The sequence below is a fragment of the Monopterus albus genome, unplaced genomic scaffold (assembly GCF_001952655.1).
Source record: "Monopterus albus unplaced genomic scaffold, M_albus_1.0 scaffold217.1, whole genome shotgun sequence".
NCBI lineage: Eukaryota > Metazoa > Chordata > Actinopteri > Synbranchiformes > Synbranchidae > Monopterus > Monopterus albus.
The window spans coordinates 191,192-217,831 of NW_018128097.1; the positions used below are offsets into that span (position 1 = coordinate 191,192).

At 41.1% G+C, this 26,640-nt stretch overlaps 2 protein-coding genes across 3 annotated transcripts in view; both read right to left on the minus strand.

Annotated features, from left to right (window-relative positions):
• Positions 1-4,755: 4,755 nt before the first annotated feature.
• ccnjl (cyclin J-like) lies at positions 4,756-25,022 on the minus strand. Of its 2 annotated transcripts, none has more exons than XM_020619255.1 (6): positions 24,706-25,022; positions 23,949-24,053; positions 18,505-18,715; positions 9,134-9,433; positions 8,862-9,021; positions 4,756-8,370 (listed from the first exon to the last, which is right to left on the minus strand). In XM_020619255.1, exons 1-6 carry the CDS (start codon positions 24,718-24,720, stop codon positions 7,854-7,856), a joined length of 1,308 nt encoding a protein of 435 aa, XP_020474911.1. In that variant the 5' UTR covers positions 24,721-25,022; the 3' UTR covers positions 4,756-7,853. The 2 variants fall into 2 exon arrangements, with proteins under 2 accessions (XP_020474911.1, XP_020474910.1); XM_020619254.1 differs by having other exon boundaries at positions 23,949-24,056.
• Positions 25,023-26,047: 1,025 nt separating this feature from the next.
• The window catches only part of c1qtnf2 (C1q and TNF related 2), a 2,263-nt gene continuing 1,670 nt past the window's right edge, over positions 26,048-26,640 (minus strand). The window contains exon 4 of the mRNA XM_020619284.1: positions 26,048-26,640. This exon is cut by the window's right edge and continues 31 nt beyond it. Coding sequence (XP_020474940.1) covers positions 26,300-26,640 — 341 coding nt within the window. The 3' untranslated portion in view covers positions 26,048-26,299.

The following is a 26,640-nucleotide window of genomic DNA, read 5'->3' on the forward strand; positions in this document are numbered from 1 at the left end:
AAAATGATTATTTGGAAATGATGAAAATGGAAATGATTATTTACAGTGAGGTGAGGGTGGTTTTATTTACAGTGAGTACAGTGATTGTGCTTTTGTAACGTTGAGGTATGGCCAGTGATTATGGTTTAGGGGACACATCATTGGTTTTTATTTAAAAACAACAGTTTCTCCACTGTGGCAGGTCTTAGGCGATTTCTTTTTTTTACAATATTTCTCCTGCTTTGGAAAACACCCGCTCACAGGGCACAGATGAGGCAGGCGTACACAAGAATGCCACTGCTAACTTATATAAATGGGAATAGACATATTTCTATCTCTACCTCTCTCCAAACTATCTCTAACTCTATCCAAACTGTCACTGACCGCAACTCTCCATCAAACACCCACATTTTGAATGGAACCTGAGGGGTTTATATCTCTAACAAAACTCGTGGCAAAATCCGAACCACTTCCTGAATGAGTCACGTGGTACAGCCGGGCAGCGAGGCTTCGGACGTCATCATTTTCAGCTCCTCCCCTAAACGACGCAAGCCTCGATACGCGCATCGCGGAAACGCCCCCTCCCCTACTCGGCACACGCTTCGAAGCCCAAGCCTCGATACGGAACGTCACATCACTAGTCTAAACACTTGCGGCCCGTATTGATGATTGGGTGGTTGGTCTGCGGGACCACCCATTGACCCACTTCCTTTGCTGTTTTCATTTCGCTCGTGCTGGTATAACGCTTGTTACGTAATGGCAAGGGCAGGGTAATCCTTTTAGTTAAAGGCAGTCGGGCGGCGATATGCTAATCTTCGTCATCTGATAATTGTATTTCCAGACAACAGACAATTCTTTCATATTAAGCAAAAGGATGTCTCTGCTTTTGAACACAAAGTGAACAGCTTATACCACTGAGTGCATACTGCCCCAGTGAACCACCATGACAAATGTAATATCGAGTGTGATTTTATGGGTTTTATTTAATCCAATCATGATTTTACACAGTCTAGATCAGTGGTTCTCAAACATTTTCTGTCATTCCCCCCCCCCCTAAGAGGGTGGGCAAATTTTCAAGCTCCACTTGCCAAAAAAATAACGAAATCAGCCAATTTTAAAATATTAAATGTATTGAAATATCAAATAACACCAAGTTCAAAACAGATAAAATATAAGTGCAACTGTATCGTTTGACAGAGGGATAGTTTTCACTTTTGCAGCACTTGTCTCATCCAGCATAATCGACACCATGTCTACAGTTACAGGGAGAATGAGCTGCTCAGCAATTGTGTGTGGTTTTATGCACTGTGCAATTCTCTATGCCACTTTGAATGAAGCCATTTGTGCTTTGCTGTTCACTGATGTGGATTTTACCATGCGATTTTTCTGCTGACGGTTTTCTGCCAGCTTTCTTTCAAAGAAGTCGAGTGGCTTATTAACGTGACTGGGGTGTGTTGTCTCTAAATGTCTTGGGTCTCATGCCGTCTGCTGCCAGCGGGCTGAGACACAACACACACATGGGTCCATGTAACAAGTTTATCCATTTGTGTTATTATGCCTACTACGTACACTGCCCTCTGTGTGAACGTTTCCTTATATTGTTGAGCTGCAGTTAACATGTCGACAGTAAACCGTTATTGTTGCACTATGGTTCCACTTTTTTCTCCCGGGCCCCGAACTCATGTTATTTTAATTTTCCAATTTTCTCTGTTCATTGCGCCCCACTTGTCATGGCTTTATTCCCCACTAGGGGGCGCGCCCCACACTTTGAGAACCACGGGTCTAGATCAAGGAATAGATTTCCAAGATCAGTGTTATTCAAATGCCCAGATGCCCTATCTACAGAGTTTCTGATTCATAAATAAACATTGGGGGCCGCTGGAAGAATATGGTGTCCACATTTTTTACCACAAACAGGCTGCTGTTTACTGTTCTATTCAGTTATTTGTTTCAGTCATTCTTTTTTCATGAATTTGCAGTTGCAACATTAGCTGTTTCCATCTTTGCCAGTGGTGTTTGCCTTGTTGTTTTTCTCATATGATAGCAAAACTGAATAGGCCTGTTTGGTCCTGAGAAGATCTCAGTAGTGGAACTATTGCTGTGTAGAGGCTTCAGCAAATTATGAAAATAGATTTTTGTGCCAAAATTGTAGATTTATTCTAAATAAAATCAGCCTATATAAGGCTAGATAAATATTACCTTAGTAGTTTGACTGATTATCGATTCTCATGCTTTCCAGCTGTGTGGACTAGAGGGCGCTGGCGCATAAGCACATAGTTAAGTTTCTAAACGTTTGAGCCAAAGCTTGTCATCTACTATAGCAAGCATTATCAGCAACTAATTACATTCATTATCAATTAATATGCCCATTATTTTCTTAAGTAATAGATTAACTGTGATCCAAAAATGCCTTTTTTGTGACGATCAACAGTCCGAAACTGAAAGAAATTTGTAATTGTTTAGTTTATCATGACAGTCTAAGAAAACCAACAAATATTAATTTAAGAGAAGCTGAATCTAGAGAGAGATGTTCTTGGCACTTTTGCTTACAAAATAAATCAATTACTCAGCAAAGCAGCTTAATTAATTTTCTGTCAATCAGTCCCCCCAACTCCTCATATACAATCTTTCATTGGGTAAAGTAAAGGATGATGCCAACAGAAGCCACCTCTTTGACAGTAACTTTATTCGCTTTCAGAACTACAGCTGAATGCAACGGACACAAACTGACAGCAAAAGGATACAAAATGACCACAACGAGATGCAAAATAAACACCAAAAAAGAAGATACAAAAGATCCCTTAACCTCACATCTTCTCTCTCTCTTTACCTTTCTCTCACAGGCATACAAAAGTTGTCCTCGAGTCACCATAATCAATAATAAATTTGTGTTTTGCATTGACTGGGTGCCTGAGTTGGTGCAGTTGCACAAGAACAGCTGGTTTGGGTGAGTCAGCTAATCAAAGGCATCCATTAAAAATATTTAATGCATCATTTAGAAAAAAAATCAATTATTGTGTCCAAGGAGCTTCAAACATCTATGGGCTACTTTGGAAATCCAACTTTCCCTTTTTTTTCACTTAGATAATTTTATCATCTCCTTTAAAACAATTCTACGTTTCCTTTTACTTATCATTTGTTTTGTTTATCAATCAATAAGGATCAGGATTGTAATGTCCTCACTGCGCCAAGGGTCCTACAGCAAACAGGGCTACGTAACACCACTCTACAACCACCAGGGGGTGGGCATGTGACGAGGAGACCTTGTCTCTCAGGCCTCTTCTTTTTGGATGGATGGATTTAGTGTCACAGCCTGTGGTCTGCTGGAGTATGAAGTCCCTTTGGTGACTTATTGAAGCTGACAGGAGACAGGAAATGAACAGAACCAGAGGAACTGATGAGAGATCATGCTGAATGTCAGTGCAGTCACTTTCCATTTGATAATGTTAGTAGCAGGGCTCTAGGCTTGTCAGTCTGCTGGTTGACCCACAACCTTTGTCTACACTGAAATGTCTCAACAGCTATTGTTGAAACTTTATACAGACATTTGTGGCTCCCTTCAATGTCAACATAAATGTTTTTTTTTTAAAAGGCACAATCATGTAAATTACATGAGAGCAGTGCCATGCACAGTAATGCTGACTCTATAATCTGTATTCCAAGGAAATCATATTTTCTTTTGGCTTATCTGGAGTCCGTTGCTGATATAATTTGTACGTGCTTATGCTTCAGTCCAGACATTTCTGACTCAGGGAAAAAAATTAACATTGGAGAAAGCAGAGCTGAGGCTCAACAATTTCTATGAGTCCATTGTGCTGTGTTCAACACAAGGAGGGTGGTCAATTTGCAAGTATTACATAGGAGGGTAATGTTTTGTGTATGACAGAGAGCCCCACCACTGAATAGATTTCTATACATCGAAATGCCATAAAACACTGAAAGCTCTGATTGAGCTGTGGGGGTGGAGTTAAGAAGCAGAAGAACTGAACTTGTTCCTCAAATGTTCAATAATAACTTTGTCTGCACTCAGATACATACTACTAATGGTTGTACTGTGCCTTTTGTGATTACAAGAGTGTGATTAAGAATGCTCTCATCAGTGGTGGAGAAAGTATGTTCATTCTTTACTTACATAAAAGCAGCAGATCCACACTACAAACACATTCAAATGCAAGTAAGAGTCCTGAATTCAGAATAGTCAGAATCCGAATCTGATTTATTGGCCAGGTGTGTTGGACACATTTGACAGTGGCTCTCAATGTGTATGTACCATGTTCTTCTGTATGGCAATGAGTAGACAAGTAAACAAGATCAGACTGAGAGAGCAAGAAAAGAAAGAATGTGCAAATAAGTAAAAGGAATATAAAAATATGTAAAAGTAGTTAAGAATTACCAGAGAAATGTTCTTTAAATGCTAAGTACTCAGTAAAATGGGTCCTTTAAAATATAGAGTATACTGTATCTGTATAATAATGGATTCATATTATTGCCTTAAATTATATTAAAAAAAAACTTTACTTTTGTAGTTGGTTTAAGGCAAGTTTAACAACTTAATCTATAAGAGTACATCAAATTTTATAAGCTCTTCATACAGTATGTGTTGCATATAAAGTTTCACTAGCTACAACGATAAATGTAGTGCTAAAAAAAAAAAGAATATTTTTATTTTAAACATAGTCCAGAAATATAAATGGAAATACTCAAAATACAACACATTCTTACTTCAGTTAGATGTATTTACTTGCACTCCACCACTGGTTTTAGTTTCGTTCAGTCCTACTGTTCTAATGAATGATTAGCTGCATTGACAACATGGGGCCACGGCTGGAGGACTGTTTATAAAACCTGCTGAGCTACGTTGTCTTCCCTGTAAAACTGCAGATGCTTCAGTCATGCTTATTCAGAAAAAACACACCCCTCAGAAACTCACTTCACTTGTGTTTATTTTTCCATGGCACATTATGATAAAATATTTCATTTTATCAATCAGTGTCACATAAACCGAGACTACAGACTGGTACAAAATATTATAAAAATAGAAAATTGGAAGTTTGTGGTGTCACTTCATTACTATCACATTAGACGTGTTGTTTGGTGTGAGTGACATCAGCACCTTGCACAAGAGAGGAAAACACACAGTAAAACTCTAGCTAAGAGACAAAATCATTTGGTAATATTGTCCAAAAGGAGGTGGCTGCAATATGCAACATATTCATTGTGTTCATAGCCCACTGACCTCTAGTAGAAACCAAGCTACAGAAAGTCAACTCACACAATTATCAAAAATAAGTTACAAAAGGATGAACCAGTGGTGTAACACGAGACAGTGATGGCTGTGGCCAGTTTAAACAGAAAAATAAAAACATATTGCACCTTTGACACCTCAGTGAGAAGTTGCTTCTGATTTATGATGAAAACAGCAAGTTCAATTCTAAGAAAAAAAAAATCTAATTTATACCAACAGCATTCACCAGGACAATCACAAAAAATGTAACTAAGTATACAATGAAAAAGAAATAGCAAAAATAACAAAACTGAAACATGAGTAAAACAAAGGCATAGTGTCATCATTCATATCACTCAAAAGCACATTAACACGTTCTTTTAAGTGGCTGGAAAACAAACAGCTGTATGAGATTTGGCAATTCATTAGTCTGTCAGAAGGCTTCATTTAGTTTTATCTGAGAAACCATGAAGCATGGCAGCAGCTGAGGATAAGGCAGAAACACAGTAAGATGTCCAGTGTCCACAGTAAAACAAAAAAAAAAGTTGAAATGTTTTAACCAGACTGTTTAAGTAAGGTCTGCAACCAGAACATCAAAAGTCTAAAATTTTTTACAGAACAAGATCACTCAAGCCATCGGATTCAATTGAGTTTAGGGCTAGAATGATTAACTGATAAGTCAACTGACAGAAAAGGGATCAACTATTTTTAAAACGGCAATCATTTCAGTCTTTTTTTTTCCAAGCAAAAACACCACATCTCCTAGTTCCCACTTCTCTAATGTGAAAATCTCATGCTCTTCTTTGTCAAAAATGATAGTAAATGAAGTATCTTTGCATTTTTTAGTGTTGACTGGTTAATTTCTGAGTATTTTTCATTACCTTCAGAAATGATAGATGACACAATTAACCGAGAGATTAATCGTCAATGAATATAATTGTTAGATGCAGCCAACATTCAGTCACAACTGGGTCAACGACATCCCACAAGTTGGGGTCCATGGTGATTCACAAGTTATCACTATGGCAACCACTAGGCAAATGGCACTGGGAATCTGGATGCATTTATAATTTAACAGGAAGTGGACAGATTTGGAATTGCAGCTTTAGAAATCTTGGATACAATTACAGATGACTAGCTACAGATGTCTGTGTGTGAAACCAGTGACCAAGAGGTTGTTCACCATGATGCAAACAGACCGTTTCATGCATTTACTGACTCAGTTGCAAGAAGAGTTTGGTGCAGTGATGAGGAAGGGGGTGTTCAGACCCCACAGATGCTGCATTAGCATCTACTTTAAAGCATAATAGCACAGAATAATGGAAAGGCTGCTAAGTTTCAGCCTTAAAACCTGAGTTTTACAGCTTACAGTTTCTGTGAACAGGTACAAAAAAAAACTAATTAATCCACGGGGTGTTTCTAAGTTGGTACAAAAAGCTAAACTATTGCAAACAAAATGAATTTTAAAAAATTAAGAACAAGGAGGAGGGGGGATAAATCATAAATAAAAGCTATGGCATGTTTCAATGGCATCATATTCAAGTAATCTTGTTCAAGTCCCTGATAGTGGTTCATGTAAACATTAGAGTCATTAACACAGACAGAACCAACAGTTCATAAGAAGGCAGCAGCAATTCATATGTACAATACACAACCGACGTCCACGTCTCCTTCACCGTGCTGGTCCAGTCACCTCAGTTTGTGTTCAAATCTTTGAGTGGCGCTGGAAAAATTAAAACTTTTGCATGACGAGAGCCGCGTTTTCACCTGGGTGTGTGACGGCTTCACCACAAGGCTCAACTTTGGAGATGAGAGAGAAAAGATGACGAGGACAGAGAGAGCAGGACAGAGAAACATGACACTGCAGGTGTGTTCCAGCTGCAAACTTCGCCTGCTGTGCACAAAATAATTCTTTGTCCCATCTGAGGTGTTATGTGGTGAGAAACTCCCAGGGTGGGGGGCCTTCAGCTCTGACAGAGACTGGGGGCCTTAGATCAAAAAGTTTGTTGACATTCAGGAGAGACAACCAAAAATGTCACCACCATACATAGCTTTGCTGTTTTCTGCCAAGTCTGCAACAAGCCTCTGTTTCTTCTCTCTCTCTCGTGGCTCACGAAACAAACCCAAATCTTCCTCTCTAAATGTGTTCATATTTTGGAATTGGAGAGAATAACAAAAATGTGTCAAGAAGCAAGATATCCTTATCACAGATACTTTTGTGTTCTGTGCACTTCTAAAATTGGCTCAGCTATCACACAACTGAGAACAGGCACTGAATGAGGTGGGTGTTAGACCACGCTGCTGCTTTCATCTCATTCACAGTGATGACAGTCTCATATAACACAGATTTATAAAACCAGTTCAGAATATGGCAATAACATTTTTGCAGTGCCTTAGGATTTCATACGAGTCAGTGGAGCAGTTGTCACGTCAGCGTGATGACTTCCACCGGGTCTGTCTTTCCTTTGGACCTCTGCTTGCGTTTGAGGTGTCTCTGTGAGAGGGAAGGGGGAGTGGGACGAGCTGAAGGTGTTGCGATGCTGACGGAGAGAGAGAGGTCTGAAAGTGGACGTTTTGGGGTAGGGAGCTGGGACGGAAGCACAGCAGTGCACTCTTGCAGGGGTTTGTGTTCCCTCTCCGTCTCCTGGCGTCACCTGTCAAAGCAGCCAGCTGTGAACGTGTGATGAGCCCCCAGGTAGCCCCTGCTGTAGGCCATACTCAGACAGTGTCGCGGCTCTCCGGTGAGGGCCATCTGCACAGAAATTGGTCCCTGGAGCGGCAGCGCACGAGCCCCTGGCTGGAGACCAGAGGACAGGTTGGGGTAGGGGGGGAACCCACCTGCAGGAGTCATAGAAGAAGCCCCGGTTAACAGACCCACCGTTTGGCCCTGAAGAAAATCCTGAGACACGTTCACCACAGGCCCCAAAGCTTGGGAGTCAGCTAGCGCTTGCAGCTGGGACAGGGACGGGGAATGTTGAGAAAGGTGTGGGAACCCATCGGGTTGAAAGAGCAGCTGTGGTGTGGAGGAGGTGGAGGAAGAGGCTGGTCTCTGGATGACTGACACTGGAGAGAGGTGAGAGGTCTGGGGCTGAGACTGCAGAGAGGAGGGTCGGTGAGGAGGAGTGGACTTGGTTTTGTTGGCCTCCTTAACGTCGTTGTCATGAGCACTGTGGGAGGGAAAGGCACATGTATTTCAGTCATCAGCACATCAAATACATGACACCTAAAAATACAGCAATGTGGGAAATTTAGTGGTGAATTAGATCCTGAAAAATGGCTGCCCTGTAAAATCCATTAAAAGAAGCAGTCATCTGTCTGAACCAGCCTTTTTTACTCCTACACAATTAGTCTGAACATGTGCAAACAATTATACTTGCACAAATGCACTCAAATAAAAACACACTGCCTCTTGCCAACCAAGAAATGTGCAACTTAATTACAGCTGTTAAAATATACAGCATCAAGTCTGTCAGCTAGGATTATCAGCTTTGTCAGTGAATCTCACATTTTAAGACTGGTTAAAGCAACAAGCACCTTCTAATCCAAAACAATGGCAACCACAAACATGAAACAATGGAGACCCTGCACATCATCTGTTAGACTTTTTTCACTACTTGTATGGGTGTGTGTGTCTGTGTGTGTGCTGAATCTCTCTTACAGCAGCATAAGTTCAATGCACTGGGTGAGGTGGTCCCACGTGTAGCCTGTTAGCAGATGCAGAGTTGTCGTCCAGCTTGGGGAAATCTGAAGGCAAATGCGAGATGCTGCCACACACGCAGCTGCAACCTGGGATGGTCGGAAACTCAGGAAGGCATGGTCTAGAAGCACCCAGAGACAAGAGTTTCATTAGTACTTTGATCAACGCACACCATTATGCACAAACATCTCGAACAATAAAGCAAAACCCAGTTCATCCTCCTTGTAACCCACCTTGCAGTGAGACTTCCAGGAAGTAGTGAGTGTATTTGTCCATGAAAGCCTTGGTCTTGGAGAGGGAGGAAAGAGGCCAGCCGTTGTACAGGTCGCCCTCCTGCACCGAGGCATGGAGGTAGTAGTCAATGAAGTGGGCGGGTGTGGGCATGCACAGATTCCAGCCAAAGGTCTCCAGCAGCAGAAGCTCCATTTTGATCAGATCCCTCTTGTTGAGAACCAGATTCAGGCTGCACATAAAGCCCAGAGAGTTGAGCTGCTCCAGTTTGGGAACCCGGTCCTCTTTCTCCTCAAATTTACCTGTAAAGGAACAAACCGCTATAGTGAGCTGGGTTGGGCCGATGGCTGACAGACATCAGTGATGAGCCGGCATTGTGATTTAAATCATATGTTATTTCCTATGATAGTTCACATTAATAATCTCAACCTGCACTATACTGGCTTTGCAAATTGTACAATAAGGAAAAAAAATGTAAATGTGACATCACAGCGGCTCAACAGAAGATGCACAACTTTTGGACACTGCATGTTAACATCATGATATGGAAGTCCTGAAGTGTATGAGTATTCTGGTTCTGTTCTCTGTTTTTTGGATTAAGATTTAGAAAAATAATATCATGTGGTTATTTGACGAAAATGTATTTATTGTAGAGTTGAGACCACTAGATAACTTATTAGGTTTATTATCAAGTAAACATATCAAACATTCCAGCTTCTCAAATGCAAGACTTTGCTGCCTTTCTCTGTTTGAACCAAAAAAAACAAAAAAAACATCACATGAGCCATCAAGAATTATAACAGGCATTTTATAGACTAAACAATTAATAAATCAGATTAATCAATAATTAAAATCTTAACTTAGTGAATAAACAAGTTAGGCCTGTCAAGTTTCATTAGTTTGAATGATCATAGTGTTTAACATTAAATCCACAGAAATAGTTTTAAGGACAGATGTAGAATTCTGATATGTCTGTGGAAAAGTCAAAGTCAGATCCGCACGTCTTGATTTGAAGCAATGATGGTGGATTTATCAACCGCTTTCTTACGCTGAACATCATCATATGAAGCCACATGCAACACATTTATGGTCAGCCCTAAAAAGCCTTACTCCAGCCTCTACAAAACCTAATAAGTGCCTGCTAAGCATTATCAATTATGTTGACTATTACCAAACATATGGCCATAAAGCTAAGTTATTACACAAACAAGCCTAGGAGGCATCACTCTAGTCTTATAGAGAGCGGGGCATTTACTGCGGATTATACAAGCCCAACACTATGAAAAAGCCAGTCAGCTTTATTCCTTACTTTCTGTCTGTCTCACTCTAGATCTGTGCAGACATTACAGCAGTGCCATTATGGTGAGCCCCCTCCCCAACACAAGACATCCTTCTTTCCATAGCAACAGCCCCAAGGCCTCAGGGTGGCCAATGAACAAGAGTGATTCTGCCTTTAATCCACGGCTGGAACAGGCCCTTGCTCAAAACTTTTAACATGAGGGCAAGGAGGTGTCAGGTTACTCTGATACAGGCCTCCCATTAAAGCCTTCAACTACACACAGCTTTCAGTAGGATGTGGGAATGCATTGTAGATTTATAACAAAACTGATTGACTCCTTAAAAGTTACTGAATTTCTGAGGCTAATATCAATATTTCAAGATTCAAGATTTTTATTTGCCATTTATGCATAAACACACAGTCTAGGCATATAGGAATTCTTGTGCAGGGCTCTCCTGGAGTCAAGTAAAGAGTTTAAAGCCAAAAGAACGAACACCTCAGTCTAAATATAAAATCACCCAAGAATTCAAAATAATACAAAATACAAAAAACAAGAATACCCAAGAATACAAAATTGTGAATACAGGAATAAGATAGCAGGTAAAATGGGGAGTTTCAAATATTGCACATAGTGTAATTGTATATGGTCTTCTACTTAGTAGGGTAATGAGGGGTTATTGCACAGGTTTTTCACATTTTCATATTTGCCATCAGTATTACTGTGGCAGGGAAAAAGCTGTTGTAAAATCTTGTTCTGTGTGTGATGGTACTGTCAGCTCTGCTGTGCCTGAGGCTGTAGGTGCAGTTTTTGTGTCTGAGCAGAGTGTGAGCTGGGTGGCGTGGGTCTCTGAGTATGTTCTCTGCTCTTTTACTACAGCGCTGTGTGTACAGTGTGTCCATAGCAGGCAGTTCAGTCCCAGTTATCCTCTCTGCAGTCTATATGACCCTTTCTCTCTGCCTCTCTGTGGTGTTACCATACCAGTAGTGAAGATGCTCTCTACCAGTCCTCTATTAGCCTGGGTAAGAGGGCAACCAGCTTTCCTGAGCCACCTGATGAAGTATAGCCGCTGTTGGGCTTTCTTTACTGTGGCAGCTGTGTTCAGTGACCAGGTCAGATGTCACCTGCAGCCCTCTCCACCTCAGTCCCTTTGATGGTCAGAGGCAGCAGAGGGGAGGGGTTCTTCCTGAAATCTATTATTTCTTTTGTCTTAATAATACTGAGGCTGAGGTCATTCTCTTCTCCATAAACAAGAATGTCATGCACCAAGCTTCTGTAACCTGACTTGCCCCCCCCGATGAGGCCCAGAATGGTGGTGTCATCAGCATATTTAATGATGATGGTGTTGTCATGGTTGGAGACACAGTTGTGGGTGTACAGTGTGAAGAGTTTGGGGCTGAGACAGCAGCTCTAGGGAGAACACCGTCTGGTCCGGCAGCCTTATGGGGATTCACCTGTTTCAGGGCCTTCAGAACCTGTGTGTGCGTTACTTGTTAAGCAGTGTTCCCCAGGTCACAGGGGGATTTTGAGGGGGTATCCATGTTTAGCCTGTCAAACCTAGCACAGAAGTTATTAAGGCTGTCCGGGAGGGTGACGTCATGGGAGATTGTGATCATTGATTTGTTCCTGTAGTTTGTAACTGCCCGGATTCCCTGCCACACGTGTTGTTATTCAGGTAACAGCTCTCCAGTTTTTGGAAGCATGTCCTCTTTGCAGCTCTGATGGAGTTCTGTAGCTTGTACCGGGCTCTGCTGTACTCCCCTCGGTCCCCTGCCTTGAAAGCTTCCTGCCTCTTCCTGATTTTGCCACCTCCTCCCAATATGTGAGGATCAAATAGATATATGGTGATTTTTATTTTAGATTAAACACCTGATAGTTTTGATAAAGAAACTTTCATTGACACCCATCAGTGGTATATAACATTTTGAACATGGCTCATTAAAACATCATATTGTAGTTACACACAGATGGGTTTTATTAATATTTTTGTCAAAAACTACAACTCTCTCTGTGAGTAACTCCAAGTGGAAGCTGGTGTAAAAACAGTTGGACAATGTTGGACAAATGACCTGCATCATATCTTTGACATTTCTGTACCTTTTATTTATCAAACATACTGTATACACTACCAGTCAAAGGTCTAGGCAAACATTCCCATTGAACTGAATAAAAAAAAAAGTGTCCAAACATTAGACTGATGATGCATGCAGATGCAAAAATACTAGCCAAAAACTACTAATGAATATTATATTGACCTTGCTGATTTATTTAACTCTTGCTTTACAACTAAATCTAATTCTTCTTGAGTCACCAGATGTGTGGAAAGTGTAGTTAGGCTGAGTCCAATCACATACTGGGCTGTAATGGCCTTGCAAATATACAGAACGTTAAAACATGAAATAATGACAGAGAAAATAAACCCGATGAATTATAAACATTTGTGATTCAAAATATGAATATTCACACACACAGCTGCCTGCTGACAAAGTGCCACTCAGTCACTGTGGTACAATTACTTAGTATTATATCCACTGGCTAGGATTAGAAAGTAAAGTATCAGCTTTGTTAAAATATGCATCCAGCTGGGAATAACAGCAGCCCTCTGTCGGGGTAAAGCTTGGCCTCTGATCTAAAACCATGGTAACCAAACATTATAAATAGGCACTTTATTGACTTTTTCAAGCTGCAGTTAGAGGTGGACACTCCAGGCAATGATGGTCTGACATGCCGTAATTTTCATGGTCGTCTTTGAAGGACCTCATTTACCTCTTTGTGCCCACGTCTCAGGGAGCAAGCCATCTTCCTGCAAAGTGTGAGTTTTCGCACTAAATGTTGCGACCTGCCATTAAGAAGGGCAGCAGAGAGGCGAGAAGGACTGGTTGGGATGAGCATGAAGAGGATGAGAGTGGGGGGTCTGCAATCCAGCAGGCTTAAGGGGTAATTAGCAGAGGCAGTAATGGTTTTCCTCCAGCAGAACAGGAAACAGTGAAACAGGGCTGTTTACACCCACCAGTACTCATTCCATGGCCCAGTCCACACTCGTCCCATTCTCTCACCCTCACATCCTCTGGTTCAGGGCTACAGTATGTCTGCTTCTAGACTGCTATGTCCACATAGATGCTGCTATAAAAAGCCATCAATGCCCCCGCTCTCCACACAGCCCCAGCCTCTTTGATCTTAACAGAGACACGACAAGTCACTAACCGCATTGTGCTCTCTGATTTTCCTCTTCTGGTTTATTACTGTGGATAACCAGGCACATGAGAAACATGGGATGCCCAAAAGCTTTAAAAGCAAAAAGCACAACAACTTCAGAGGAACCTACTCACACACACACACAGGGTGAGGGGGAATTAAAACTGCTCTTTCACCTACTGATTCAACCCATAGGGCTGGGTTTCATTTTAAATCTTTAGAAAGCCTATTCAGATGACCTAATTCACTAATGGTTTCAGGCTCTAATGAGTTTTGATGCCTAAAGAATACTATTCAATATTTTACTTTTGTTTAAAAATTTCAAACCATTTGTATTTATTGTTATCCAGACAGTCATTCAAGAGCTTTGCCTAAACACAGGCTAACATTAGCAGAGCTATTAATGAGATCATGAAATATCTGATCAACAAATAATTATAACCAAAAATTTGATACAGATGACTTGAGAACTTGATGTGACTGATCCATCTGATGGTTTTCAAAAAGTTATTAGGTTCAATATCCAGCAACATACTGAGCTGACCAACTGCTCTTTTATGATTCGTTTCGCAAGGTGTACACCCATATCGACAACTATAAAGCCTCACTCGGTGTCTCACTGTTTGATAAGCCATTAGACGACTTCCTGGTGTGTATTTCATCATCTCAGTGATACCCTGGAGCAACATGTAAATAGCATCCCAGCCCAACACAGTGCTGTTTGCTGATGTCAGTCTGAATGTGGCATGAGAGACGGTGCATTCCTCTCCCGCGAGGTCCGCCTATCTGGAATGCAGGCAGTTAAATGATCCTATCTCAAGTCAGTGAGCAGGGAAGAGACACAGAGATGAAGAAAAGTACTACAGCTAGAAGACACCTATTTTTTTTTTTTTTTTTATTATCAGTACCCACAGGTGATGGTGATGATGACAAAAGGGTGGGTAAACAGGGAAAAGCTAGAGGTCAGGGGTTAGGGAGAGGTAAGGATGTACGGCCTCCTCCCAGGTGTGCTGTTTGTGGAAGAGGTGGGGGTGGGGTGTGAAGGGGTTGAGAGTGATAGGGGCTGTTAGGAAACCTGAAAGCCACATTCTCAGAGAGCAAAGCCCGTTTCTGTGGTTCTCCGTTTCACCAACAGCGTGTAAAATGAATATGGAAATGCCAGACAATAACCGAGTAATAGATAAAGCACTGTACCAAATACTAATATACAAGGTCCCTATGAACTGTATGTTTTTATGATGTGAAGGGAAACGATTAAACCCATTAACATCAAAACAAAAAAAAAAAAGTCTGAAAAAGCTATTACAAGGGCCTGGTGTAAAGCAGTGCCTCAGACACAGGACAGCATGGTTAGTCATTGTTGAAATGATCTTAATGGAAAAGCTTACACATCTTCTGACTACAAGAAGTACAACTGGAAGAAAAATGGGGAAAATTGACAAAGTCAGAATAGGACATTCATTCATTCATTCATTTTCTACCCCTTATTCCCTGAACGGGGTCGGGGGGGCGGAGCCAATCCCGGCCGGCAATCAGGCGAAGTACACCCTGGACGGGTCGCCAATCCATCACAGGGCCAGAATAGGATAAATTATGTCACTTCATGTTGACAATTTGCAGAAAAAAACCTTCTTAGGCAGCTCTAATGGTTCTTCCTCATTCACTGCTACTTCTCTTTGACTTGACAGCCATTGGAGGAATTTCTTCTGCTCCTTAAATTCCTTTTATTACCTGGTTCATCTTTCACTGGGAGGGTGAAATTGGTCACAGCTCCATCACAGAATCTCTGTGTTGCCACCCCTGGCCCTGGAGGCTCTCACAATGTAGGCCCAGGATGACCTCTGCCCCCAGTGCTTATGCCTCGGTGACCAGGGAGAATTCTAGACACCAGGCTCTGTTTGCGTGTGTGTGTGTGTGTGCGTGTGTGTGTGCATGCTTTGGGGGTTTCAATCGACTGAGGGTATAACATGCCTTGTCTCATGGGTGACCAAGACTGACAGAGGGGCTGTGTGGGCAAGCAGAACCTCAGGCATTACACAACGAAAGACAAAATTCTGACAAAAGTTGAACTGGTGCTTTGGTAGCATCTGATAATAATGAATAATACTGACATTAACAAGCCGATCTATACATATCTACATAAATTATTTAATTATGGGGGACCACATGACAATAGTTCCATCAGAACTACTGTCAAACCACCAAGAGGGGAACAAAGGAAAAGTGGGTTCTCTATTAATTTACACTTCAGGGCACCTTGCTGCGTGGCTCAGTTCTAACATGTCCCATTTTGCAGGCCACCAGCTCTCCCTCCCTTTCTACCTGGTTTAACATCAGCAGAGGACCTGCCTTTGAAGTAGTGCTCCACTTGCACCCCGCCCTCCCAGGGATGTGGGGCTGTTTTTACTGGCCACCCAGTCCAAGGACTGGCTCCCTGACAAGGCGAGAGAACCAAGAAGAAACAGAGCCCGCAGTGAAAGGTAAAGCGCACCAGAACTTAATCATTTAAGTGGTAATGTGGCAGTCAAGCTATACCCTTTCAATAGGAAACACTCTATTGGATTAAACTTTTGGGGGAAAAAATCCATAGGTTTATTGCAAGGTTGCCACAGTGACCTTCTCCTCATTTAGCATGTTAGCTCACGGCAAGTCTCTACTATACACACAAACACACCTGCATACAACAACCTCCACGCTCTGTCTCTGCTCCCCCTCCCCCTCTCTGGGACGGGTCTGGCTGGCTAGATGTCCTGCTTGCATTGATGGGCTTTTGTTTGAGGCCTGACTTGGAGAGCATATGGCAGGGGCCCCTCAGCACCCCGTTTCTCCCCACCCCCCCGGCTCTGGAGTCTGATAAAATAGATCACCAGAGCAATCAATGGTCATAATAAAGAGTTAAACAGCAAACTTAAAATAAATAGATAAACACAAAAGAAACAATTGTACCAACAACACAAATTCCATAGCATTTTTTTTTTTTGCTGGCTTCCAGCAGAGACACATCCATTATATTATTTATCATAACAAGTGTTATGGTCCAAAATGTGGCAGGAGGACTGATGGGATCACTGCAGGACTTCATGCAATTCAACACAATGGAAACATAGGATTGGAGACTGACTTTTCAGTGTAAATATGCCGTGTATACAGTTTTGAGTCTTGAGTCTTTAAGTTGATATTTTCCAGGATTTGGCTATCTTTGAATAACTGGGCTCATTGGATTCATTGAGGTTTCTAAATAAATGCACAACAGGCAAAAGATTCAGACCCAGTGGATGTGAAAACCTGACCACAATCTTACTCCTGCAAATGAAAAAGAGCTTATCCATGAACAAACACACACAAAATACACTCATAATGAAATAACAGGATTAAGAAGTGACTGCTGAGAGGTACAAAAGAGGTAGCGATTAATTAACTGAGTGCAAAAGCCAGGAATATTTAAAGAAGGACAATGTATGTGTCTGTCAGAGGCAGTGAGAGGGAGCTGGGGAGGCCGTTCAATAACTAGGCCAGATTCCAAGGCACCTCAGGGCAGATAAAAACCCAAGACTACTTTGAATCAAATGCCTTTTCAAGCCATCATCAATCATGGCAGAGACTCCCTAGAGTCCTGGAAGAGTCAGAGGCAGGAGAGCAGAGAGGACAGAGTCTGACTAACTAAAAGCCACAGTCAAAATGTTCAATGAAACAAACCCGATTAATCTGTTAAAAACCAGAAGAAGAACCTCTGTCCAAATTGGATTTATATCACTCAATGAGCAAACTCTCAGCACTATTCTTGGAGACTGCTCATGAGTCTCATGAGACTACTTTTAAAATAAAACCTTTTTCAAGTCTCATATTCAAATTTATCCCACCACAGAGACTACTCTGATTGCAAAGATGGCCTGTACATGGCTACACACACACACACACACACACACACACACACACACACGCTGAGATCTCCAGAGTAAGCAGGCCCTGTTCCAGACTCCCACTTTGATGGCATCATTAGTCTAATTACCCATGATGCCAAGGGCTGCATTAATGTACAGAAAACCTCACAGTCTTTTAATCACCAGTCAGGCACAGAGGCACTAATAACTACCACACACTGTGCACCATGCATCAGCAGGGAGACATTGATTTACACACCTGCTTTACATGAGGCACACAAAGAAACTTTTTTTTGCATTTCACAGCAGAGAAGCATGGGAGTTACTGGTTATCACACTACACCATCTCTTGAATTCACTTCTATAGAAATGCCCACAGCTTTTCACTGACAGAGTAAAAACAAAACAATAATCATACCTTAGAAGACTTTTTGAGAGGTGTTACTAGCTCAGCTAAAACAGACTGATTAGGACTAGACTAACAACTGGAGCCCCATAAATGTTATTACAGCCAGGATTAAAGGCAAAGATAAAGTTCTGCAGACACAGTTTGTCCTAAAACAATGGTACAGTCATGCTATCACAATGGTAACCTTGTTTTCTGTTTAAACCAACACTGCAGCTAAGGGTAAACATTACAGGCTATCAGATCAGTCTGAAAATGGAGCTGGAAGAGAAAAACATCACAGTCTCTTGAGCCTCACTTGTATTAGCCTTGCTGCAGGAAGTGTTCACCTTGTGCCATCGGTGCAGAAACCACAGGCACAGAATCTTTTTTTAGCACAGAAGAAGACGTACTTTGCAGCTCTTGTGCATTAACAGTTTGTGTAAATACAATACAATACGTTCCCTGATGAAACACAAAACCTAGTCAAGTTTCAAGACACTGACTCAAACATGTCTGAGTTTAAAGAGGATAAAAGCAGTTGATCTTAAAATTAAATGTTACTCGAGTAAAAGGCAATTGAAAACATGCAGATGGATTCAGGGAAGACGCTGGAAGGTTGTTAATAGACTTACTTGCTAGGAGCAGACAGGAGAGGGCAATCACATAGAGCTGTTTGACAGCCACATCATAGTGGTCCATGAATAAGTCCAGTAGGTAGATGGCCAGGTGACGTGCTGTAGGGCATAGCTGGTAGCGATTACTGAGGATGGCCAACAAGTCTGCAAAGTACCGTCGCATGCCAATCTGTGGAGAGTGGGCCCGGAAAACCGGTAACTTCAGCTCCTGGAGAGAGGGGGGCGTAAATAACAGGGGGTGAGAGGAGCTGGGTTGGCAGGAAGCAGCAGTGGAGAAACATGGGGGTTGTAAAGAATATGCATAATAATGGTGAGCCATGCACGGCTCCTGCTGACCGGTTTTAACTGGTGCTGCTGCAGGTCTGAACTACTCCTATCACGAATAAAGCTCAATTTAAACACTGGAAACTCTTGATTATGTTTCAGCCTCATTTTCATTTAAACACTGCTGCAGAAAACTGGAGCTAATTTGGGTCACTGCAGGGGTCTCTGAGGAACAGGCTGAGGGTGGTGGTACGTGCATATATGTGTGGTTTAGCAAGACATGGCTCCTCCAGTGGAGGCTGAGTAGTAAATAGGATTAGGTTTCACCCCCAGTACATCTCCTATTCATGTTCAATTAGCTGCATGTGTTTCAAAGTGGGAGGCAGATACTCGGGGGCATTAGCATTGAAACAGCATTGCATGTCTTTCCAATCAGCCACAAGAAACAGGAGAGCAAAGGGCTCTACTTTCAAAATCTGCCTCAAAGAAACAAAAAACACATAGCACAGAGCAGGCAAATTCACTCTGCAGTTATGTCCTTAAGCTGATTATCCTAGAAAATGTTTTTGTTTTCAAAAAATATTTTTTGCTCTGTGTATTTGAGTAAAAACAAGAGCTTTTGATCTGGATTTGGAAAGATATTGAGGATTGGTAGATTAATCTCTTTTAGTTCAAACAGTGAGGGGTCTTTACTCCTCACATAAGAGCAGAAACACAGAAAGAAAAAAAAAGAAAAACACATGACACATCATTTAGGAACCTGCCTTCAGCCTGGCTCAAACAGTCCCAGTCTGGCTTTAAAGCTCAGCTTTTCATAAGAAAGTCAAAGTGTTTATTTGTCATATGCACAGTTAGGAAACGTGTTTCCCTGTACAATGAAATTCTTACTCCCTACCATCCCTACACCTCCAGCCAGAGGGTAGGGAGGTGAACAGTCCGTGCTGGGGGTGGGTTGGGTTTGTACAACACCATTCACTAGGAGGGCAAATCTACCAACACTGTCAGGTCTCCGTAAACTGTCAAGTATTTATTTTGAGTGCAACTAAAACAACAACAACAGTGCTCAGACTGACACTTCCTTTCGGGTCCATCTGTCTGTCTGGGGGTACAAGAACCGGGGTTGAATGGGGGTAGATGTGAAGGGGTGGGGGTGCTAGAGTCTGGTGGGAGGGGGGTCTGTGTTGGGGGGAGAGGTGCCTTTGTGGAGGACCCGCACCATAATTAAGGATTCCACAGCTGCCTCCACCTGATTTGCATGTCTGATAATTTAGCACATGCTACACACCACCGCTATCTCCCACATCGGGGCATTATCACTGCAGCACATGTCATTAAGACCAGAAGAGACGGTGGGGGAGCAGGCACCACGCAGGAAATCTGAACACCGTGTGAAGACCTTTTAACACACAGCTCTGATACTGCTTTCACCACTCATTTCCATCACTGTGCTTTCAGTTTAGCTATGTGAAAACATACACCCCTTTTCATCATAATTTTTGTAAATAATAATACCCTACCATTTATAGGTTTTAACAAAGATGAAGATCACTGTACAATGAGAAAATATTCAGGCTGCAAATGACAAATTTTCATTATCAAGTAAATTGAATGATTTTATATGAAGTTCACTAAAAATACCCATCACATTTTCACACAACCCAAGGCGACGTCTGACCAGTAGGTGAAAACCCAAAACTAGTCAGCTGGCTGTCAGTCAACTGTTCAGTGCAACTATTTGGTCTTCACACACACCCACACACACAACTGGCTCTTATAGGCAGTTTGTTCTTCTGAGACATGGTTATAGTCTAATTTACCAACAAGTTTGAGCTTCTCTCATCCATTAACCGGTGAATGTTGTTTGATGCATGCCAGGTTGCACTGCTAAAGAATAAATATATATATATATATTTCTGATTTCTTATTGAAATGTTTTCCCAGTGCACTTTTAACTTCCTATTCCCATTCGGATGGATGCATGGCGCAGAAACAGTCGGTAACCATTAAAGTTTTTTCTCTTCTAAAAGCAGACTACGATGTTGGAAAACACTGCTAATAAAAGTACAAATCCCACCTTCATGTGTCTTGTCCTAGTGGATTTTGTTGTTTTTTTTCCTCCTTGTTCTGTGCAGTAGATTGCTATATAGTGTAGTCGACCTTATACATCCATGCACTGTACAGTGTCACAGTTGAAGTGGGAAGTCCCCCCCCGATCACAGGAAGAAGCACTGAGCAAACTGCTGCTTGGCTTACCAAAATTAGGACAAGATGATGACAGACTAATACAGGCTGGGGCTACCATCTGTTGTAATGCACACTAGCTGACAAAAAAATAAAATATAATAAAATAGAAACAACCATCTGAGTTGACTGACAGGTTTCTTGACTAATGATTTGACTAGTTGACTTTCGGGAGGCAGCCCTAATGTAAAACTGAGAAAAGTAAAAAACCTAAATATGCTTAATCTTATTTCACTATACTTTATTTTTATTGTTGCTATTTTAATTTGTCTCTCTTATATTGCTTTGGGTTTCTTAAAATGTTCATTTTATGTAAAGCACTGTGAATTGCCATGTTGTTGAGAGGTTCAGCACAAATACAATTGCTGTGTCCCAACTGTTGTCCTACATTTTTGACAACCAATTGACTACACACAGTTTCCACCTTATAACACATTACAGGCTGTATGACCATGATGATTTATAAGGGGCTTAAATCTAAATATTTCAGCAGTTGGTGGAAAAACAAGACATTTTGCTGTTACAATAAAGAAGTAAAGTTAAGCTTATGGCAGAGGAAAATCAAGCTGCTATTCCACTGAGCTATGAAAAACACTTTGACTGGAAAAATGCCAAAAAGCTTTGTGCCTTTATACATCATGTCTTACACTATGAAATTATACCTGCCTAGAAACTGGAAGAAAAAAAAACAACTTAAAAAGACTAATTTAAAACACAAGCAGCTGTGAGACAAATACACTATGTTTTCTAACAGGTGTCCATATAAAGAAATCAAACTAATCTGTTTCTATTACAATTAAAGGTCTTAGTCACCATATACGTCAGATATTTCCATTTTGTAAGGCTGCAACATTTACAATGAGAGCGCTGCATTGCATAATATATACCATGATCAGTCGTTGCTCGGAATTTCACCAAAATGCTGATACAAGGACACTTAATCTAACATTAGACTGACGGTATCCGACTCTCACCTTTATGTGAGAAAAGAGTGGGTGTGTTTAGTTTCCAGCTCTGCATAGAGAATCTCAGTCTAAGTGTCAGCTCACTCTGAATCAGACGCTGTCCAGCGCGAGTAAACTGATTCAAACTGAACAAACCTGATAAAGCCCACAAGCACCTGATACGCTACAATCCTCACTCTGCCCATACATACATACAGTATCTGGCAGGTTCAGGCTCCTGATCTGTATTCATCTCCCTCAGTGTGAAGCTGGCAGAGAGTCCCAGCTCCAACATGCCAGTCCAGTGACAGATGTCTCCATTAAAGTGACACATGTGAAGAAATATGATCACGCTTCGAGGTTAATTAAGACATCCTCAATTAATGAGCCTTAACTCCTCCATGTAATCTAATTTAGATCATGTTTAAACACAACAGGACCTTGTCATTTTCTTTTCAGCTTTTAATAAACTGCACTGACTCAGACTGTCTTCTTTGTAACGCTACAACTAATGACTGTTTTTACTTTGGATTAATCTGGTAGCCAAGTTTCTTGATCCATATCTAACATGAGATAAAACAGTGAAAATGATTATCGCAGTCTCGCTTAATTTTCTGTTCACTGATTGCCAGGCTACAACTAACAACTATTTGAAATTATCGATTAACCTAACAATTATTTTCTGAATTAATCAATTAAAATGGCCGCCACAGTTTTCCTAGAGTTTGTTGTGGCATTCATATTCACACATTTGAGAAAATGGAAACTTGGAAAAATGTTTTTCTAAAAAAGATGCTTGAAAGATTAAGTGATCACTAAAATTGTCGCTCTTTTATTTCTATTGATTATGTAATCATTACAGGTGTTTAAATTATTCATTTTTTTAGTTATTTTATCTGTACTTATTTGTCCATTATTGTTGTTATAAAGCACAGCATAATACATTATCCCCTTTTCCGCCATACTCGCTCAACTGGACTCGACTTGTTTGTTTTTCCATCAGTCAAATGTTGGGGATAGTACGCGGTACTACTTTTGATATTCACCTCCACTGAAGTTCCAAGCGAACTGAGGTGATACCAAAGGATGACATGTAAACACTGCACCCAAACGACTGGTCGGAGAAATTAATCACTACTACACAGCCACCGATTATCCTGGATGTTTACATGTGATGACACCCGTTGCTGGTTCTTGATTCATTCATTACAGTACCTGCCACTTCTCTCTCATCAGTGTTGTAGAGAATATGGTGGCAGTTATAGTTACCATATTAATACAAGTGAACCACCACATCATATAGCTTATCACCTAGCCTATAGGTTACTGAATGCGCTAATATGAGCACAATGGCTACAGCTACGCCCACTACATAGAGCTAGCTAGCTGGCATGGTGGTGGGTCAGCACATCTCAGAAAACGACAGAGCAAATTTGTAATTGGCATTACTTGGAGCTCTATGTCTCTGATGAGCAGTCACTGGCCACATCAACCTGACCAGTGTTTGACTGTTTGTTGTTGTGTCTTGTTGCTTTTCTTCTTTTCTCTCTCCTCTACCCACTCATCCCAACCGGTCGAGGCAGAAGGCCGCCCACCAAGAGCCGGGGTCTGTCAGAGGTTTCTTCCATTAAAGGGAGTTTTTCGTCCCCACTGTCGCAAAGTGCTTGCTCAAGGGAGATTTGTTGGGTTTTCCCTCTACAATAATAGTGATAATAGTAAAGTCTAGACCTTACTTTGTAAAGTGTCCTGAGAAGACTTTTATTGTGATTTGGCGCTATACAAATAAGATTTGATTTGACTTAGATAGATTGACCACATATTTGCAGTGAAAAACATACACTTCATACGAAAAGGGAGTTGAGTAGAGTTGAGCTGGTACCGAGCAATGGAAAGACTGCTAACAATGTCAAAATATTTGAGCACTGATCATGCTGTCAACAAAATCAGTTTCCCATCACAGTAAAGCAGACTGGTCAGTGACAACAGACTCACTTTGATGCGGAGGGACTGATGGATATCTGCAGCCAGCTGTCCTTTCCACCACTGCAACTCCCTCTCCATCTTTCCCATCCAGAGGAGACTTCCAGAATCTTTTACCTGCTGAGACAAATGGATCCAAAACAGTTCAAGAACTTTAATAGAGTGGCTGATAAAGGTGATAAGTAGAAAATATATACAGTGTTTGATGGTGTTTAATATTTGCTGACAAAACCACCTAATTGAAAGGAGGGTAAATCTGAATTAAAGTTATTCTACAATTTGTCTTGTTAAAAATGATTTTAAGATTTAAGGCTTGTGCTGACAAAAACTAACACAAAGGTAGCGGTTTTTTTTAACTACAGTGGTTATGATAATGTTTCTGAACATCTTGCTAAGCCCACAGCAGAGGCCATTTTCTCTGCTCGGACATTTAAATGGCTCGGTTAAGTCCCCGCTCGACCACGAGTCAAATGAATCAAAGCAGCCTTTCGGAGATGTCACTTTGGACATGGTTGCTTGCTGAAACGACAGAATACTAACAAATACCACACTTTGGCTATCATTCACAACGCGTCTGCACCACGCGACAGCGGACAAACAGTGAGGACACACAAGTTAACTGCCCACCGAGCTCACAAACGCCTTGGTTGGAAACAAATACAGCACAGTGTGGTAAAACTAGACATTTCCACACAAATGCAGCTAATCTCTCCCATAGGACAGCGACCTGGTAAACTTTTCATCTCAGTGGGTATTACATGCCACTCACCGCTCCGACAGGCATGCCCCCCCAGACCCCTTTGTCTCAGTCCGACATCCTGAATGAGAGAACTCCTCTTCGGCTCAACTTTGAGAAAAACCTCTTTTTATCGGTGAAAACACACCGTTCAAATCCGCTGCCAAGTTCATACAACAGCTGCCACCGCCAAATCCCGGCAACAGGCGTTTGGTTGAGCCGTTACCCCCAAACTGTTCCCACTTTTTTCAAGAGACTCAGCTCCCTCGTTTTCTCTCCGGTGGCTCCGCTTTAACAAAGTAGCCTCCTCGGCTGCACCAGCTGCTGCTGTCGAGGTGCGCGGATGTCCCTCCTCTAGCCTGGGAGTTGTAGTCCTTTAGAGGTCAGCCAAGGAACTACAAATACCCATACTTGATATAAGCTTTTAAAATCGCCTATATTTTGTTGTGTGAATCATTATCGTGTTGTTCTTTATATTTTTAATATACAAGAACACATCAAAAATTATATTAATAATGTTATGAAACCAATGTGAGAAAAGTAGCCTAATTATGCGGGTTTAAAAGGTTTCTAGTGGGTTTTGCCTCTTCATTCTTAATGCTCTATTCTCTTCTGCTTTTACCTCACTTTACCATCTTCTGTGTTGAGCTCATTATGTTTGTTTGCATTTACTTGTACTGTTTTGATTTTCTTGTAAAGCACTTTGTAAAATCGATAAGGAAAGTGCTATCATAATTAATGATCATTTTTGCATTTTGCTTTTTGAAGCAGTTTTAACTGCATTAGAACTTAGATAAAGTTTTATTTATTGATTGATTAATGTCAAGAACCAAAGATTAAATAATAATAATCATTATTATTATTATTATGTTTCCTACTTAGGCCCATTCTTCCCATCTTTGCCATGCATTCTCTCATTTTCTTCAATTCTACTAAATAAAATAATAGTGAAAACAAACTTTTTAAAAACATTTCTGACAATCCAGGGTACAGTAACAATCAGAATCCATCATAATAGTGGTGCCCAGATCCATAATACTGTAGTAATGCACAATAAGAACAAGATATTTGTTGTGATTTGTATGTTAAAGGTGTAAATATACCAAGTACAGTATCAGTACAGTATCTTAACAAGTCCTCCAAAATAATTTTGTATCCATTTATCTAAAAGCAAATTTCTTGGTTTTATTAATTTTTGTGGATCAAATTATCTACAAAAACCCATTAACATGTTTACTCAGATATAGATAATACTTTAATATGTAACAATACTGTTTGTGTTATGAATAAACACAAGACTGCAGGATGTTCATGCACCACCAGCAAACACTTGTGCAGCTTCTGTAACCTGCAAGAATCTCAAGAAACTAAGAATTTTAAAAAGTGTTTAGTTACATATTGCATATATTTAAAACATATTTTGTCAGAATTATAGCACCGTGAGTGATAAAACTTGGTGGTTTCCCAGATGTTTTTTTTTTCTTTTGTTCCTTGTGCGCCCCCTGGTGTCAGGTCTTGTTTAAGAACTGATCCTAACTTAAGTCTTGTATTTGTGGAGCAATCTTTTCAAACATGGATCCTTTTTATATGAAGTCAAACAAAACAAAGATATCTCAGAATTACAGCTTTAACTGTAATCCTGAGCATTGGCTTTCCTATCAGCTTCACTGAGAAAGTCCTGGTCAGCATAGATGAGGAAGCCGGTGAAGGTGCTGTCTGTCCAGAAAGGGTCAAAGAAGAGTCCATTCTGCTCAGAATAGAAGATCTGCAGCCAGACCTGGTCTGACTGCTGCAGGTGGAGAACAGTAGAACCAGACGCCACGTCATGGTTCCCTGTGTTTGCATCAAATGTCTTGATCTTGTATTGTCCATTGTGCACCAGCCCGATGGCCAGGTGCTTATTTGCCAGAGTGATGTCATAGGCGAAATAATAGACTCCAGGGATAGCACAGATGAACTTGCCATTGC

Excerpts from the sequence above, each read along its gene's own strand:
- ccnjl (XM_020619254.1), bottom strand. Across the intron at positions 18,716-23,948 it reads ATCAGTCCCTCCGCATCAAA|GAGCTGAAGTTACCGGTTTT; the intron begins GTGAGTCTGTTG and ends CCCTCTCTCCAG. Across the intron at positions 8,371-8,861 it reads TGCATTGAACTTATGCTGCT|TGCTCATGACAACGACGTTA; the intron begins GTAAGAGAGATT and ends TCCCTCCCACAG.